The sequence below is a fragment of the Asterias amurensis genome, chromosome 7 (assembly GCF_032118995.1).
Source record: "Asterias amurensis chromosome 7, ASM3211899v1".
Classification (NCBI taxonomy): Eukaryota; Metazoa; Echinodermata; class Asteroidea; order Forcipulatida; family Asteriidae; genus Asterias; species Asterias amurensis.
Genome location: NC_092654.1, coordinates 21,216,244 through 21,232,607, shown reverse-complemented (window position 1 = coordinate 21,232,607; position 16,364 = coordinate 21,216,244). Strand labels below are relative to the sequence as shown.

The 16,364-nt window shown below is 36.7% G+C and overlaps 1 protein-coding gene across 6 annotated transcripts in view; it reads left to right on the top strand.

Annotated features, from left to right (window-relative positions):
• LOC139939805 (diacylglycerol kinase zeta-like) overlaps positions 1-16,364 on the top strand; it is a 188,274-nt gene that overhangs the window by 152,213 nt on the left and 19,697 nt on the right. For 5 of the 6 annotated variants that reach the window (XM_071935932.1, XM_071935930.1, XM_071935935.1 and 2 more), the window contains exons 3-13: positions 372-470; positions 8,250-8,324; positions 8,921-9,115; positions 10,106-10,228; positions 10,814-10,981; positions 11,660-11,742; positions 12,729-12,903; positions 13,293-13,363; positions 14,511-14,659; positions 15,085-15,277; positions 16,074-16,182. In XM_071935932.1, the coding sequence (XP_071792033.1) occupies positions 372-470; positions 8,250-8,324; positions 8,921-9,115; positions 10,106-10,228; positions 10,814-10,981; positions 11,660-11,742; positions 12,729-12,903; positions 13,293-13,363; positions 14,511-14,659; positions 15,085-15,277; positions 16,074-16,182 (1,440 nt within the window). The remainder of the gene's footprint in view (positions 1-371; positions 471-8,249; positions 8,325-8,920; positions 9,116-10,105; positions 10,229-10,813; positions 10,982-11,659; positions 11,743-12,728; positions 12,904-13,292; positions 13,364-14,510; positions 14,660-15,084; positions 15,278-16,073; positions 16,183-16,364) is intronic. The other variant, XM_071935931.1, reaches the window with a different exon arrangement.

The window sequence follows — 16,364 nt, the reverse complement described above, 5'->3', positions numbered from 1 at the left end:
TGGCTTCCAGCCATCTATTGGTGGAATTGTTGCGACAAGTATGCAGTGTTAAATGCGCATGGTTTTAACTATCTCAACGTAATAGCGTCTTGAACCAAAACTATAACTTATCCTGTAGTGTAAATTGCACTTGAGAGGAAAAACAGAAACAAGTTAACTAATTACAAGTGCTGCACTATCCCTTTAAGATGGGTTAAAAAAAAAGGGAAGGAAAAAAAAAAAAAAAGGGAACGAAGTGACTCAAGACAGTGTGATCAGCTGCATCAACGTCAGTCACTGTTAATAAGAAAAGCAATTCCTCCAGCCACAGAATCAAAGATATCATCATCACTCAATGTTATTCTTGACCTCTCATTGACCCCTGCATATAGGAGAACGCCATCAGCGGTGACCATATATGGACGGAGACGAACGCTTCGGGCGACTTCTGTTACGTCGGTGAGCAAGATTGCTTGGTAAGTCAGTACTGGGTAAGTGTCCAACCAAAAAACGCTGTCACTCGGCCATTGGACCTGAGCGGGGGGAGCCCAACGGTATGTGAGGAATAAAAATAGACATTGTCATTGCTGCAGCTGCTACTGTCTATATCAACATTCTACCTCCCAACATTAATGTTGAATTCCTTCAATTACCAATGGGGTAGCTCTTAATGATAGGATTTGAAGAATGTGATGCACTGAAAAAGTTCACTTTTCTTTTTTGGAGCAATGTTACTGCAATAAGCATAGACATATGAAAGCAATTGGGAAAAAAGGTGGCTTTCTAAGTTTATTATATTGCTTATTCAAACACATGAAGTTGATTCAAATACAATTTCCGTATTCCCTAAAACAAAAAACACAACAACGATCAGACCCCCCCCCCCCCGAAAAAAAAGAAGAAAACAAATGGGGGGGGGGGGAAATGGGGAGGGGGAATGAAAGGAAATGTTTTTCTTAATCTCAAAACTATTGCATTATTGGCAGTAACATGCAGATTGGAGCACTATTGCAAATGATCAAAATAAGATTTATGTGTACAATGAGCACATCCAAGGAATCCTTGATCAAAATAAGATTTACGCGCCCAAAAACGCAGTCATGGGTTCTTTGATCAAAGTAAGATTTACGCGCACAAAGCAGGCAGCCATGTGTTCCTCGATCAAAATAAGATTTACGTGAAAAAATAAATAAAACATATCCGTGGGTTCCTTGATCAAAATAAGAAATACGCGTTTGAAAATCACAACCGTGGGCTCTCCCCTTTTCAAGTCCATTGTCACTTCCTACAAGCATGGACTACATCTCTGTACCCTGATGATACAGCGCCTGCTTTGTGTCTAGTGATCGTCATGTTCGTGTGTTTGCTGGTTGATGCTCTGTCGTCTGAATTTCTTTGCAGTTAAAGGGACACGTTGCTTTGGAATCGGGTGAGTTGGTCCATGAAATTTTGAAACCGTTTGTTATGAAATGCATACATGTTTGTTGGAAAGATGTTTTAAAAGTAGAATATAATGATCAGCACAAATATGCCTTGAAATTGCGTGGTTTTCCTTTTACTTTTCAAACTAACAAAGACGGTCACTTTTTGTGTAGTCAAAAATTTGACTTCACAAAACGGTTAGTTAGTTCGCGACGTATAAGGACAACCGTGCAATTTTGAGGCATGCTTGTGTGGATCATTATATTCCACTTTTAACATATTTCTAACCATATGCATTTTATAACAAACGGTTTCAAATGCTTTTAATGTACCAACTCGCCCGGTCCAAGGCCATAGGCCATGTGTCCCTTAAAAAACATCAAGGTATGCATGACTTTCATTTTGTTTATTTTAATTTTTATTTTATCAGTTGCTAAATCTTTTTTTTATTTATCATCATTTCCATCCAATCTGTTGGTTCCACTTTCTGACGTGATTTTTGGTTTCATACACATCCGTTATTTTGATTAATACATCACTGCAAATTTACATGAGGCTGAGGAATGTTTACTCAGATCATTGCATTGACTTTGTGAAAGTAAAAGTGACATGTTTCGAAAGTGATTTTTTATAAAGTGTTTTTATTATTATTTTTTTAATTTATATTAAACATACATTATGGGAAGTACAATGTTTCTAATTAAAACAAGTACCCATTTTTTTTATATGTGAAATCCCCTTTAGACAACCCTTTATCTTTTCTTAGATAAGTTAATAAACAAAAGTTGAGAGCATTCTCCACAGACTGAGATTGTACAATGTTAAAGGGAAGGTTTATGTTTGATCATCACTCTATTAAACAACTAATGTCAATAAAAGCTTGTGGTTAGAAGCTACAGCAGCTTTCAATAGTATGAAGTATTTTGATAAGTATTTCACTTCAAAGGAACTGTTATGTAAAATGACAGTTTTTATACCCTTAATATTTGAATCTGAGAAGCGATACCCCGTAACGCCTCTCAGATTGTGTAATGGGATTATTCTTCCTGCATGTACAAATTCGCACCAAACTGTTAGTTTCATTGTGTATCTATATTTATATTATAAGTTATCACACAAGCGCGAGTGGAGTACAGAAAAATAGCGCTTCGGCGTCCCATTTCCAACGAGGCCGAAGGCTGAGTTGGATATGGGACGCAGACGAGCTATATTTTCTGTTTTTCCACGAGCGCGCGTGTGATAATAATGTATATTATCTTCAAGCAAACTTGGCGCGTGACATAGAACACACAAGACGCAGGTAGTGACATTAGCCGTGCAATGTAGGTTTTTATCACCACTCCATTCTGCCAATCTGATTGGAGGATTAGCGCGTACTTGAAGATAAAGTATTAAAACATTCGAACAGTTCCAAAACTGACTTCAAGAACATGAAATGGTAACATATCATAATGGTTCATTAAACTCGTACTGTACTTGGAATATTCATATCATTTTGTTTTGGATCATTGAAAAATGACCTCGCTTAGCCTAATAATGGTTAGACACCACTGAAAAGTCCAGTCTCTTTTATAGATCAATCTAATTTTAAAGAGTCATGCACGATTGCCAACTGAATGTTTATAAAGTGGATGCTGGCAACATACTAAATAATTCCCCATTTCCAATTAGTCCAATTCAACTGTCCAGCTTAATTTCCTAACCCATCTGAAGAAGAAAAATGTCCGCTGTTCTATTCTGAGTCCTTCCGATTCACCTTCTACATTTCCTCGGAAAGTAGCAACAGCTGTTGAAGATTTCATTTATCACAAGGTCTTTTAAAGAATTCGGCTAGTTGTCATGACTTAAACACCAACTTGATTCTTGAAACCACATTTCATAATTTTAATGAAAAAACAAACAAGGAAATGATATTCCTTCTAACATTATAAGAAAAAAATTGTGTACTCATCATCTGATGGTGTTACTATTTTTACTTTGGCAAACTGGAATGTTTTCACTTTCCTTTTGCTTGAGAGCTTGCTTCGGGAAGAAGAATTACACGATATCCTGCTATAGGACATGAGTAAACACAGTGTGAAGCCAACCTTGAAAACCATTAATTAATATTTCCACCTGTGATTGAGAATATTTTTTGTCATACGCTTTTCCAGGATAGTAGGGTGCTCCAGTGAATGTTTTTTTCCCTAAGAGATTGCGGCTTTCGGAAGCAATGAATTTGCAAGATTGATTCCCCATGGGGGAGAGTGGGTTGGGAAGGGAAGAATTGTTGTACTACAAGTTTTTTTTAAACAGTGATCAAGAAATAGAAATAGTGAAAGTTTTTGTTTATAAATTGTTTCATTCCTTGATTGAAGGCTGATGCTAAATAAACTATTGGCAAGGTTTTTTTGAATTTATTTTTTGCTCAAGATTACCAGGACCACAGAAAATTTAGATTGTATACTGTAGAAGGTTGATGCTAAATAAAGTTTAAAGCTTAGCTTATTTGTTGTTCAAGAATATTACAGGCCACAGAAAGTATAAGGATAGGGGGTTGAAATAATTCTTTTAGACATTGAACTGTGTGTTAATTATACATTGTGAGTCGAATGGCTTCACAACCATAATAAATGAATTGAAATACAGTAAGAAATACATGTGAAAAAGAAACACATTATTTGAATATCATCAAGTATTCATATTAAGAACTTTGTGAGCACAGTGATAGATATAGTGACATATCATGGCTAGATTTATAGGTTTTACTCAGCATCAGCTACCTTGATCAACATTTACAAAGTCATATCACACCGGCTCTTTTTGTACCCAAAAGTTTACTATTTAGTATTTATCGTTGCTTCTTACAAACATATCATGACAACAATATAAATAAATAAATATAAAAGAACATCATTGCTGCTTTTTTTTTTTTTTCATTTCACTTTGTATGCATAATTTGTTTTACACACTTTGTTTTATTTTGTTTTATTTTGGTTTTTGTTGTTTGAAATTGCTGTATTATTTTATAATCTATTTATGTTACATGCCTCATACTATTATTGAAATTTTTTTTTCCTTTCTGGATATCCTTGAATTATAGACTCCTTGCAAAGACCAACCTCGCTGGGGTCAAATAAGGTGCGCATTGCACATTCTCAGCCAATGATAGGTCTTTATTTACCACAGTGATGGTACTGTTTGTGTATGTGATAAAAAAAGTCGGCCTCCTTTCCATGAAAAGTAAATGAAGTCATTGACAATGTGTACGATTGATATGGGGAACCATACAAAATAATAATAATAATAAGACTTGTAATGCACACATATCCACCCTGCTGGGTGTTCAAGGCGCAGTAAAACCAAAAACAAAACAAAAACAAAACACAACATAAAGAAAAACAGACACAACATACGACACTTAGACACTATGATAAAGGTCTGTTTATGATGAAAAGCATTTATACAAAATTCACATGCCTTTATTATTAAAATATTACAGAAATTGCTCACCCAAAATATTATTTCTTAACGTTTGCTGATGAAATTTAAGGCAGCAATTTTGTTTTCATTGTGTACCATATTATATAATTGGCACTTGCCCAAAGTATACATGTTCATATACTTGAACAACATAACAGAATCTGCCACTTATATATGCCAATGTTTGGTTGCGGTACTCCATTGTTGAATAACTGAATAGCTTGCGCTGTCTATTTCCTTTATCCAAAGAAAATGCAGAGAAAATATAATTTTGTAGTTCTTCCAGGCATTTATGTACCGTTATGATTTTTGCACTTGCCCACTACCATGACTACATGTACATGTACATGTAGACCTAAAAATGCACATAACAGAATCTGCCACTATGCCAACGTAAGGCCAGTACTCCATTGTGTAATGACTGATAGCTTGCACTGTCTAAATGCCACGGTTACTAAAGACCGATGTTTCACGTACACAATACCTTGTACTTCAATCTACATGGATTTTATTAAGAGCTAAATTAAATCCTTTGGCATAGGGAGAGGTCCTTGTCATATTTTAATGACATTTTTTCTTTGTGTGTGAAGGAAGCTAACAACGTAACTGTTTTTGAGGCGTGGTTATATTTTGTAGAAGGCAGGGAAATTGGTGCTTTCCTTTCTGAAGGAACATATGTTCTGTTACTATGTCTGATATGTTGGTTAAAGGCACTGAACACAGCGTTTGGTAATTGTCAAAGACCAGTATTCCCACTTGGTGTACCCCAACATACGAATAAAATAACAAGCCCTTGAAAATTTGAACTCAATTGGTCATTGAAGCTGCAAGAAAATGATGAAAGAAAAAACAGCCTTGTTGTACAAAACAGTGTGCTCTCAGATAGGAAATAAAAGGCTTTTATGGTCAGAAGTCTTTTATAGTGAGACATTACCTCTAGCTTTCTCAAAAACTAGGTTACTTCAGAGGGAGTCGTTTCTCACAACGTTTTATACTATCATCAGCTCTCTGTTGCTCGTTACCAAGTCAGTTTTTATGCTAACAGTTGTTTTCAATAATTACCAAACATGTACAGTGCCTTTAATGATCTATCTGCTAATTGTTTGTCTACAATAATGAACAAGTCTGTACCAGACTTCAAAGAGAAAATAATTTATGTCCTGATTCTGATTTGATTTGATTTTTTATTGATTTTTTTTTTTTTTTTGAAGGGGGGGGGAGGGGTCAGAAGTAACAAATTATTGTAGATGAGGAAGGGAGTTTGTTTCACAGACCATGTCCAGTCTTTGGCTACAGCTATTGTTGCTGTGGAACATGCCTTTGCAGGTGGTTCAGCCATAGCCACTGGCATAGATATCACTTCAGGAGTGCTACATGTACATAACATTTTTTTAAATGACATTTTATAATGAGATTTGATTTTCAATGTAATAATCATTTTTAAACAGATTTTGACAGAGTTTTACAAATCTTGGAAACTTCCAGATTGAGATACTGAGAATAATCAGGGTCAGCACTATTCATTATCATAATAATTAGCTTGTACATTGTAAGTCCACACTTACTCTAACATGGTATACCAATAAACAAGGGAATCAATGTGTGGTGAAGAGGTTTTCCACACACTTTGATTCCCATTCATAAATGCATCACTGTGGTAAATAAACACCTTTGGTCAAAAAGTAAAATAAATGCAAAAATTATAATTGTTCAATGATTTCTTTCAACATAACACCCCTCCAGCTATGAACTGGTAAGGCCCTCTGCCGCCCTCGGGTAAACAACTCCTTATAAGGGAATGCTGTGCGCGTCACGCGTATTGCGTGATGTGGCACGACTGTCCTGGCCGTTGCTCTCGACCAATAGGAATGAAGAAACTGTCTTATAAGCTCGCGTGTCACGCCCATGTTGTTAACACTTTTTACTGGTCATAAACATAGGTTTATACACACCCACGTGACGTGCTCTCCACCAATAGGAATAGCGAAACTGTCTGAGGTATTTATGAATACATATTTGTATACATGCAATAACGTAATTTGCAAGAGCTGACTAGTTCGATATCTAATTTTGGTATTAATTTTGAATGTGATTAAGACTTGACCAGCATCAATGATGGTGTAGCTGAAAAGCACTTAAATATGACCATGGAAGGTTTTCACATGCATTGACCCTGTACAGTATACATGCTACATGTATAAGCGGGTTTCAAATTAAGCCTCCTTTCTGTATGATGCATGAATAATGTGCAAAAGGTGCAGATCTTCACGGATCGAGCTCATTGTCTGACAACTATAGACATTGCCTATAAATAATTCAAATTATTTAGTTAAAGACTATTCAAAGTTAACTAGTCTATTACAATTTGCCAGTGATCCAATTTGGAGATAAATGTATTTAATAAAAATTTGTTACCAATAGACCCTGCCACAGTTAGTTCAAATTGATACAATATGGGTTTGCGAATCAAATCAATTCAACTCAATTCAATTCAATTCAATTAATCTTAATTAGATCCCAGACAGGGTAATTAAAATGCTCACATACAGTAAAAACATTGAAACACAAAAAAAAAAACATTAAATACAGTTCTATGGCTAAATACAATTACAAGAAGAAAAAAAACCATTAAAAAGTGATAAATATCTACAAAAAGAAAAATACCTAAAGAAGACTATCTTAAAGAAGAATATTGGTTGAACACCAAGATAGATATTTGGGGAGAAAATTAACAGGAGCAGGACTTGAACCTGCAACCTCCAGGGTCCAATTTCATAGAGCTGCTAAAATTTCTTCCTTGGTAAAAACAGGATTACCAACCTAATTTCCATTTTGTTGCATTTGTAGTTACTTGTATTCAGCTGTTGTATGGTTATCTTGAAAATCACATAGAAATTTGGTTGGGAAATCCTGTTTTTATCAAGGCAAACATTTCATGCTAAGCAAATTGTTGTGCTTAGCAGCTCTATGAATTTGGACCCAGACAGATGTGTGCAAAGTTTCAATGCACAAAAGACTAAGGGCCGATAACGAAAACGATCACGACGCACAGAGAATGCATTCTATTGGTTGAATTGCTCCACGTAGAATAAGCCCACGCTCATTCAACCAATTCAGGGCGTGCGTTGTTAACTATCGCGTTTTCGTTCTAGTTACCGAGGCCTGTGTGACCGGGCCTAAGAAAGTCTGGTTTGCATCATCACAGTGCCCCAAAAGCTATCATTTTTTTGTGCATGAGATTATATTGCCTAGCCAATACTTACATGCAGAAGTTCATCATTCGGTTTCATTCATGCATGCTTTCTTTGTTATTGTTATTTACATGTAATGTCAAGAAACCCCTGGGTGTAAATCTTAATCTCTAAATGATCTTTAATCTTCTTTAGAAAACTGGATCAAGAAGGAAATGTGCGGCCTGCAAGATCATCGTTCACACAGCATGTATGCTCCAACTGGAGAGAGTAAGTTTTCCTGCTTTTGGTCTTAAGATTTGCCTGGAAATTAAGAATCTGTGTGCCTTACACTAGCCAATTTACTTTGTTGTGTTATTTTAAGGGAAAAATAAAACACGTTTTATTATAAATCGTAATTGTTCAGGAAAGGACGCTTATAAAAAAAAATCACATTTTCTACAGTTTTTGAGTTTTGTTAACAATGCCTTTTATGATTTTATTTAAGCCATACTCAATTACTACAAATCAAATGACAATGTGCTTTTTCTTTGAAATTTAACAGGAAAAAGACTGCATAAAAAGGATTTTTTTTAAACCCTCAGTCAAAATATGCACCGTTGATTTTTGGAATCCAAAGTAACTTGTAAAATAAGTGTAATGTTTTGGTCTGAAATGTTTTACACGTAAGTTCAACTTTGAGTCAATCTTGGGTTTACCGTACTGCAAGAGGCCATCTAAAAGAAAACTGTGGGACATCATTGTTCTGTATAGTAAGAACCCCATCACAAAGAGTTTGTAAGAGCCCCTAATCCTTTTCCCCCAAACTTATCAAAAGGTCATGAATTTTTATCTCCCGGCATTCTTAATGGTTTCTATCATTCCAGATAAACTTCAAGTGTAAGCCAACCTTTCGGGATGCAGGCATCCGTAACTACCGAGAGAACCAAGTGGTGCGTCACCACTGGGTCCATCGGAGACGTCAGGACGGCAAGTGCAAACAGTGTGGCAAGAGCTTCCAACAGAAGCTCTTCCAACAGAAAGAAATCATAGCAATCAGCTGCTCGTGGTGTAAAGTGGCTGTAAGTACCAAGGATGGTTTGTACAGGCATTGAGAGGAACATGCCTAGATTCTTAGGTTTCGTAGCTTCTCAGATGCGTATCTGTCTTTCCTGAAAGACACCGTAAACAGAAATGTGTGCCAGGCAGTCTATTTTTAACCGAGAGACTGTTGCAAATATAGACTTAGCTTCGGGGACCCTGTAGAAATGTTCTAATTAAACAGCGCTGCACTCAGATAAAGTGGGTTGGCTTTTTCGAGAATAACATCCCAGGCTTTTTGTGCTAAATGCTGCTGAAGTCAATAAAAGATTGGATTCCCTGATTCTGAAGAAAACAAACTCTTCGTGATTATGGAGACTTTGTCCCCATTATGTTAAATGTCTCCCAGGTTGTTGTACAAAATCTCTCTGACTGCAAGATGCAAATTTTGGCAGCTCTGGAATTGTAACGTATTGCGGGTTGAATTATTCTGAAACTCTTATTAAAGGTTTCAAACTTTGTCTAACATCACCGGATATGCTCGGTGATCTAGTGGTAAAGGTCTTGGGTTTGAATCAAACCTGAGAACTCTGTAAAACACTGAGTATTGACCCAATTCACCTGATGTCATCATCAGAAAATCTTGGAACCGCCATACTGGTGGGCAATGCGGACTGTGCGTTATTTAGTGAAGTGCGCATTTTAGGTGACGTGGCGTTTACACGTAAACCTATTGACCACCAAAATGGTGAGCATGGCACAGTTGCCCTGTGTGACTTGCGTGCAAGGGGTAAATACTCATGTGGGCAAAATGTTTTTTCCTTCATGTACATATTACACTAATTGAATTCTGATTTTTACCAGTTAAACTTAACTGTAGAATATATCAAGTTATAGAGATGTTCAGGCATATCATTAGATATCTAGGGGGAAAAAATCCTATTACACTCTAGAAAATTGTGTCTCTACAAGTCTTATACAATGTACCTGCTTGATAAAAAAACATTGTTGCTTTATTTTTGTACTTTTAGTATCACAACAAAGTAGCGTGCTTTATGATGCAACAGATTGAAGAACCTTGTTCATTAGGGATACATGCTGGTATTATCATCCCTCCATCTTGGATTATAAGACTACCAAAACAGAGAATACAGGTATGTGAAGTGGTCAATTTACCTCTATATCGTTCTTTACACTTTGTAGTAATCTCTTTTATGAATAGTCCTTGCTGTGAGGACTTTTGAGGTGCTGGTGGCAGCAGACATAGCAGTCTTTTTTTGCGACTCTGGGTGTGCGCGCACATGCTCAGTATTATGGGCCAGGCTCTGAGCTTGCACACTACTGGCAAGAACTAAGAAAAAAATGACCGTCTAAAAGTCTCCCATTTTGTTTGGGCTCAATTTTCAAATAGCGTCTTAATTGTGGGTTGAGCTAAGAAAAACTTACTAATGTGGGACTTGAACCTGCACTTCCAGATAAACATGTTGGCACTCAATCAACTGAGCCATCTAACCTTATTTTTGCAGCCTCCCTAGTTTGTCAATATCTAAGGTTTGGGTATGGGAATTTGGTTGTAGACAAAGCTATGACGTGTAACCTCAAGGTTCCATTCTTAGTCTTTTTGTACTTGCATTGCTTATATTACTATGGTTATACTTACGTTTAGTGATCCTGTTACCTCAAGGTTCCAATGTTGGTCCTTTTTACCTGTATCACTTTATGGTTTTACTCACTTTCAGGGATCCTTCAAGTCATCCCAGAGGAAGAAGAAAAGACCATCCTTCAAACGGAAGTCAATTACCAAAAAGGAGGAAGGAAAGATGAGGCCTTTCATCATCAAGCCTATTCCATCACCGATGATGAAACCGGTCCTTGTCTTCATCAATCCAAAGAGTGGCGGGAATCAGGTAAGAGGAGCAGTCTTTTTGTTGTTTCATTTTCGTGGCGTATCATGGCCTAGCGGTTAAGAGCATCGGATTCAAACTCTGGTGTTTCTGATCAGCAGTGTGTGGGTTCCAGTCCCAGTTGTGAAACCTGTGTCCTTATAAGCAAGACACTTGATGCTTTGTCCTTCGGATGGGACGTAAAGCCGTTGGTCATGTGTGTTGAGTAACGCTTGTAAAAGAACCCAGTGCACCATTGAGAGGTTCGGCCCAGTGTTCCTGGCTGGATTGGCGGCATATTGCTCCAAAGCACCCTTTAAACCATCACACGGTGCTATGTAAAAGGATTAGGTCTCATAATTCAAACATAGTCCAAAATACCTTGCAGGAAAATTCTGTATGTTAAAGCGCCCTGAGCCTCACTGAGTGATGGATATGTGTCCTATATAAGAAACCATTATTATTATTATTATTATTATTATTATTATTATTATTATTATTATTATTATTATTATTATTATTATTATTATTATTATTATTACGATTATTAATGAACTGTAATTTATTCTTAAAATATTGTTACCATCCCCAGGGTTATGGGGTTTGTTCCAGTTTGGAATAAAACATAATACAATTAATATTTACCACCACAATAAAACATTCCTTCAGCTGAATGTCTTCCTCTTCTTTTTTTTCACTCAGGGGGCAAAGTTGATGTCCAAGTTCCAATGGCTACTGAACCCAAGACAGGTGTTTGACTTGTCACAAGGTGGACCAAAAGAAGGGTGAGGAGTTTATCCGTACACTGTCAGGTGTAAAGCACTGTAGACTCGCTACCTTCCTGAACCCTCTGAAAAAAATTACATAGGCGTACATGTATTACTCTTGTGGGATTTTGAGATGGCCGAGTGGTTAAGAGCATCGAATTAAAGTTCTGGTGCTGATTCACCGGAGTGTGGGTTCGAATCCCGGTCGTGACACTTGTGTCCTTGAGCTAAGATACTTTACTATAATTGCTTCTCTTCACCCAGGGTATAAATGGGTACCTGCGAGGGTAGTGGTTGATATTGTGTATGAAAAGCCACAAGCGCCTTACAGGCAGCTCAGGGCTGTATACTCCTCAGGGAGCTGAGAAACATTACAGGGATGTTATTGGCCCTATGACCAGGGCACTAATGTAAAGAGCAATGATACGGTTATTGTGAAATGCGCTATATAAGAATTTATTTTGTTATTATTCTAACCATTTGCCATTATAGAGCAGATCTTGAGGCAGTTTAAATTCCTTTTGAATCTGTGGTCCAGTTGGTAAGACATCTTGCTCTAGAATGAAAACTTCTTCCCAAAAGGGTTCTTTGATGGCATACCCAGGATGTTGGAAGTTGGGGGGGGGGCATACTTAACTTGGTTACTCTACATAACTATGTTTTTTTATTTATCAAACCTCAAACTGTAGAAGACAAATTACAAATTTCTTTTATCATCCAAATCAGCTTCTGCTACAGTTTATTGATTGATTGGAATTATTCTGATAAAATACAGCATGGCAAAACACATACACAACATCAGGAGTTTAAACAATGGAATAAAATGAATCAATCCAGAAAAAAATAGGAAACCTGCATTAAAAAAAATGCAAATAACTTGTTTCCATAAACATGTAGGGGTCCTTAAAGAAAGACTGCAAAATTTGTTAAGAACAAAAAATTGTATTTGTTGTAAAAGTTGTAAATCTTCTCCTTCACTTTTCTCTCTTCTTTTTCTCATTCAGCCTGGAGATTTTTAGGAAGGTTCCCAATCTACGGATTTTGGCATGTGGAGGTGACGGAACAGTGGGCTGGATTCTTTCTGAAATCGACAAATTAAAATTCAAGCCGTTTCCTCCGGTGTCTGTTCTACCTCTCGGAACTGGTAATGACCTTGCTAGAACAACGAACTGGGGAAGGGTAAGTTACTTACATTATGTTGTTTGTAATTTTACTGTCCTAGGTCCTAGAGATAGAAGTAAGATATGTATGTCTTAAAGATGAGCATTTGCTTCAATTCAAAACATTTGAAGTTGCATGGCTTGTTTTTAGCTGAATTTTTTTTTTTTTACGAGTTTTGACATATGGTACTGTTTCAAAATGAAAAACATACATAAACTTTTGCAGATGCCACAAACATTGCACAAAATACATGTAACATAAAAAATGTTCGTACATTGCTGATGAATGATGAATGGCGACAATCTCGGGATCCTGGCAATAACTCATTTTTAGTTTTTAATGAAAGCCTTGAATATTGGCAGATTGTGCTTTTAAACCTCATGTTAATTACCATTGATTTCTCACAGGGCTATACAGATGAACCAATATCCAAGATACTTACACAAGTAGAAGAAGGGCCTGTCACACAGCTGGACAGGTGATGTAACATTCTACCACATACCACTTAACAATGTGCTCTTTTTCCTCTATTTAAAGGGGGGGGGAGTAATGCCTTTGGCAATTACTCCAAAAATTAATTATCATAAAAACTTATCAAGAAGCAATTCAGCTATTGATAATGTATACAATTCTGATGAACGGTTCTCTTCATTATTTTTTTCTGCACAGGACTTAACTGTTCTAGATTATATTAAAAAAAGTGTTCTACCCATACACCGATGTGTACATCTTAGCACTGTATACTCAGTACTTTCCAGAGTCCTGTGGAAAAATATCACAGGCATATTTACTCGGGTGGGATTCAAACCCACGACCCTCGCAATTCTAGAGCAGTGTCTTACCAACTAGACTACCGAAATTGCCCGGTAGCTAGAGGCAGTTTGAATCCTATGTTTTGGTAGCGGGTACCGCAACGATATAATAGATGTTAAATTTGGAATCGGGGAAGAGAATATTATTTATTTATTTATTTTTTACCCATACACCGATGTGTGTTAGCACTGTATACTCGGTACTTTCCCGAGTCCTGTGAAAAAATGCTGGGCAATCTCGGTAGTCTAGTTGGTAAGACACTGCTCTAGAATTGCAAGGGTCGTGGGTTCGAATCCCACCCGAGTAAATATGCCTGTGATATTTGTTCACAGGACTCGGGAAAGTACTGAGTATACAGTGCTAACACACATCAATGTATGGGTAAAAACAAAAACAAATAAAATTCTTTATCCCCAATGCAAATTTAACATCTATTTTGTTCCAGATTGTTTGCAATACAAAAATTCTTTCAAAAGGTTTAAGTGTTTCTGAGATATTTCTCAGAAACACTTTGAAAGAATTTTTGTTTATTTATCAAAATTTTTATAAAACAATTGACTCGATCCAAAAACCAAAGGTTTACTTTGCTTTAAAAGAAATTTTTCTTCTTGATCTTTCTTTAATAAGGTTTGGTCGTTTCTTTCTGTGCACAAGTAGACCAGCTCATCAAATATTCCTACTTTTTCAAAAAGACATATATGATACCTTGTTAACACCAAAAAGTAAACTTACCAAACGAATTTTCTATAAAACACAGCCAATACTCATGGAATTTTCGTTTACGTTTCGAGCATACTTTTCTTGTATTACAGATGGAACTTGACTGTGGACAAAAACCCTGACGTTGAACTTACCAAAGAGGACAGAGAAGCAGATAATAGTGGACCACTCGATGTATTCAATAATTACTTTAGCCTTGGAGCAGATGCAAGAACTGTCTTAGATTTCCACGAATCAAGGGGTAAGAGATTCTGAGAAACTTGAAGAAGTAAGGCCTGCGCTTAATTTCACACTTTTGCCATGTCAAACTCATATAATTAGGAAATGATTAATTAATTTGGCAAATGAGTAACTTGGCCTCTGAGAACAGTTTCTGTGATTAGTGTAATCTTTGATGAATATGTGAGTTTGATTGGATTAATTTGTCTAGTTTTTGTTTGTTTGAGGTAAGGGGAGTTCCTTTATCTTTTATGAGGAAATGGACTGGTTGTGATAAATTATTTAATTTCTAATTGCTCTAAGAATTGCAGACAAAATTTGGGGTGTTACCTTTTTTTTTATACTGCTGGTCTCTGTAAGGATTCATTGTTCTTTTATACCCTTACTGTGAAACTCTGTATGAAATGATTGTATAAAATGTACTTTTCCTATGTTGACTTTTCTCAGAGGCTAATCCAGAGAAGTTTAACAGCCGATTCCGCAACAGAATGTACTACGCAAGAGCAGGAGGCACTGATCTCCTGAAACGGACGTCCAAAGATCTGACAAAACAGATCACCTTAGAGTGCGATGGTGTGGACTACACAAGCAGAATACAGGAACTCAAACTTCACTGTATAGTATTCCTCAATATACCAAAGTAAGAGACTTTTTGAAGTTGGAGAAAAACAACTGTCATTAATTTTGGTTGAAGTAATAAGAATTGATTAGAGCGTGTGACTTCACCAACTTCAGCCATCTAGCCTTAAAATGTTCAAATGTTGATTTTGAGTCTGACAAATATCTTTCTATTCTGTTCAGTATTTATGAAAGTTGTACCCATATTTAAAAAAAGGTAAATCATGACTCTGTGTACAGTAGATATTTTGTTCTCATTTTGTGAAAAGTGTTCTGGTGCAGCAAAAGTGTTGAGCTTTGAGCCCTGAAGTTTTCAGGCATGCAACTCTTCCGCGTTTCCACGGAATTCCGCGTTTTTGGGGGGGTTTTTACGTGAAAAAAAAAAACAAACGTAGAAAAAAAAAGAGAGAAAAAAAAATAATAATCATATTTTTTTTTTTAAAGCCTAATATGTGCCTGGCATTATCAGTGTACAACTACAATCTTGTAAAATAAGCCTAGTGCATGCTTGAGTCTTGTGAATTTTGTCCCCACAAATTTGAACCCTGATGAAGAGTGACATACTGGGGAAACCAATCTACGACTAGAGCATACTAATGGGAGACGTTTAGACGGTCCTTTTTCACAGTTCTCGCCAGTAGTGCTTGTTCTCAGACCTACCCGCGCAATACTGAGCATGTGTGCGCACTCAAAAACCACAAAAAGGACCATTATGTCTGCTGCTCCAGCGTCTCAAAAGTCTTCCATTGTAGGTTTGATGTCTCACAATCTGTCTAAAACACTGACCTAACTGACTTTATTGTGATTTGATTTTGTAGATATGGAGGCGGGACCACACCTTGGGGGAATCCAAGTGTACATACATTTGAGCAGCAGAGGCATGACGATGGTTTCTTTGAAGTTATAGGCTTCACTCCATCACAAATTGTAAGTCAGAATATCATTTATTTATTTAAATGACAGTCAGAATACGACACCCTAGCTAAAACCTGAAGACGATTAGGGCATACTGGTCAAAACGTTGAGATGTCAACCACTGGTTCTTTTTAGGTCCACCAGTGACAGTCAGCTTACCACACCCTAACTAAATCCTGAATACATACTGATCA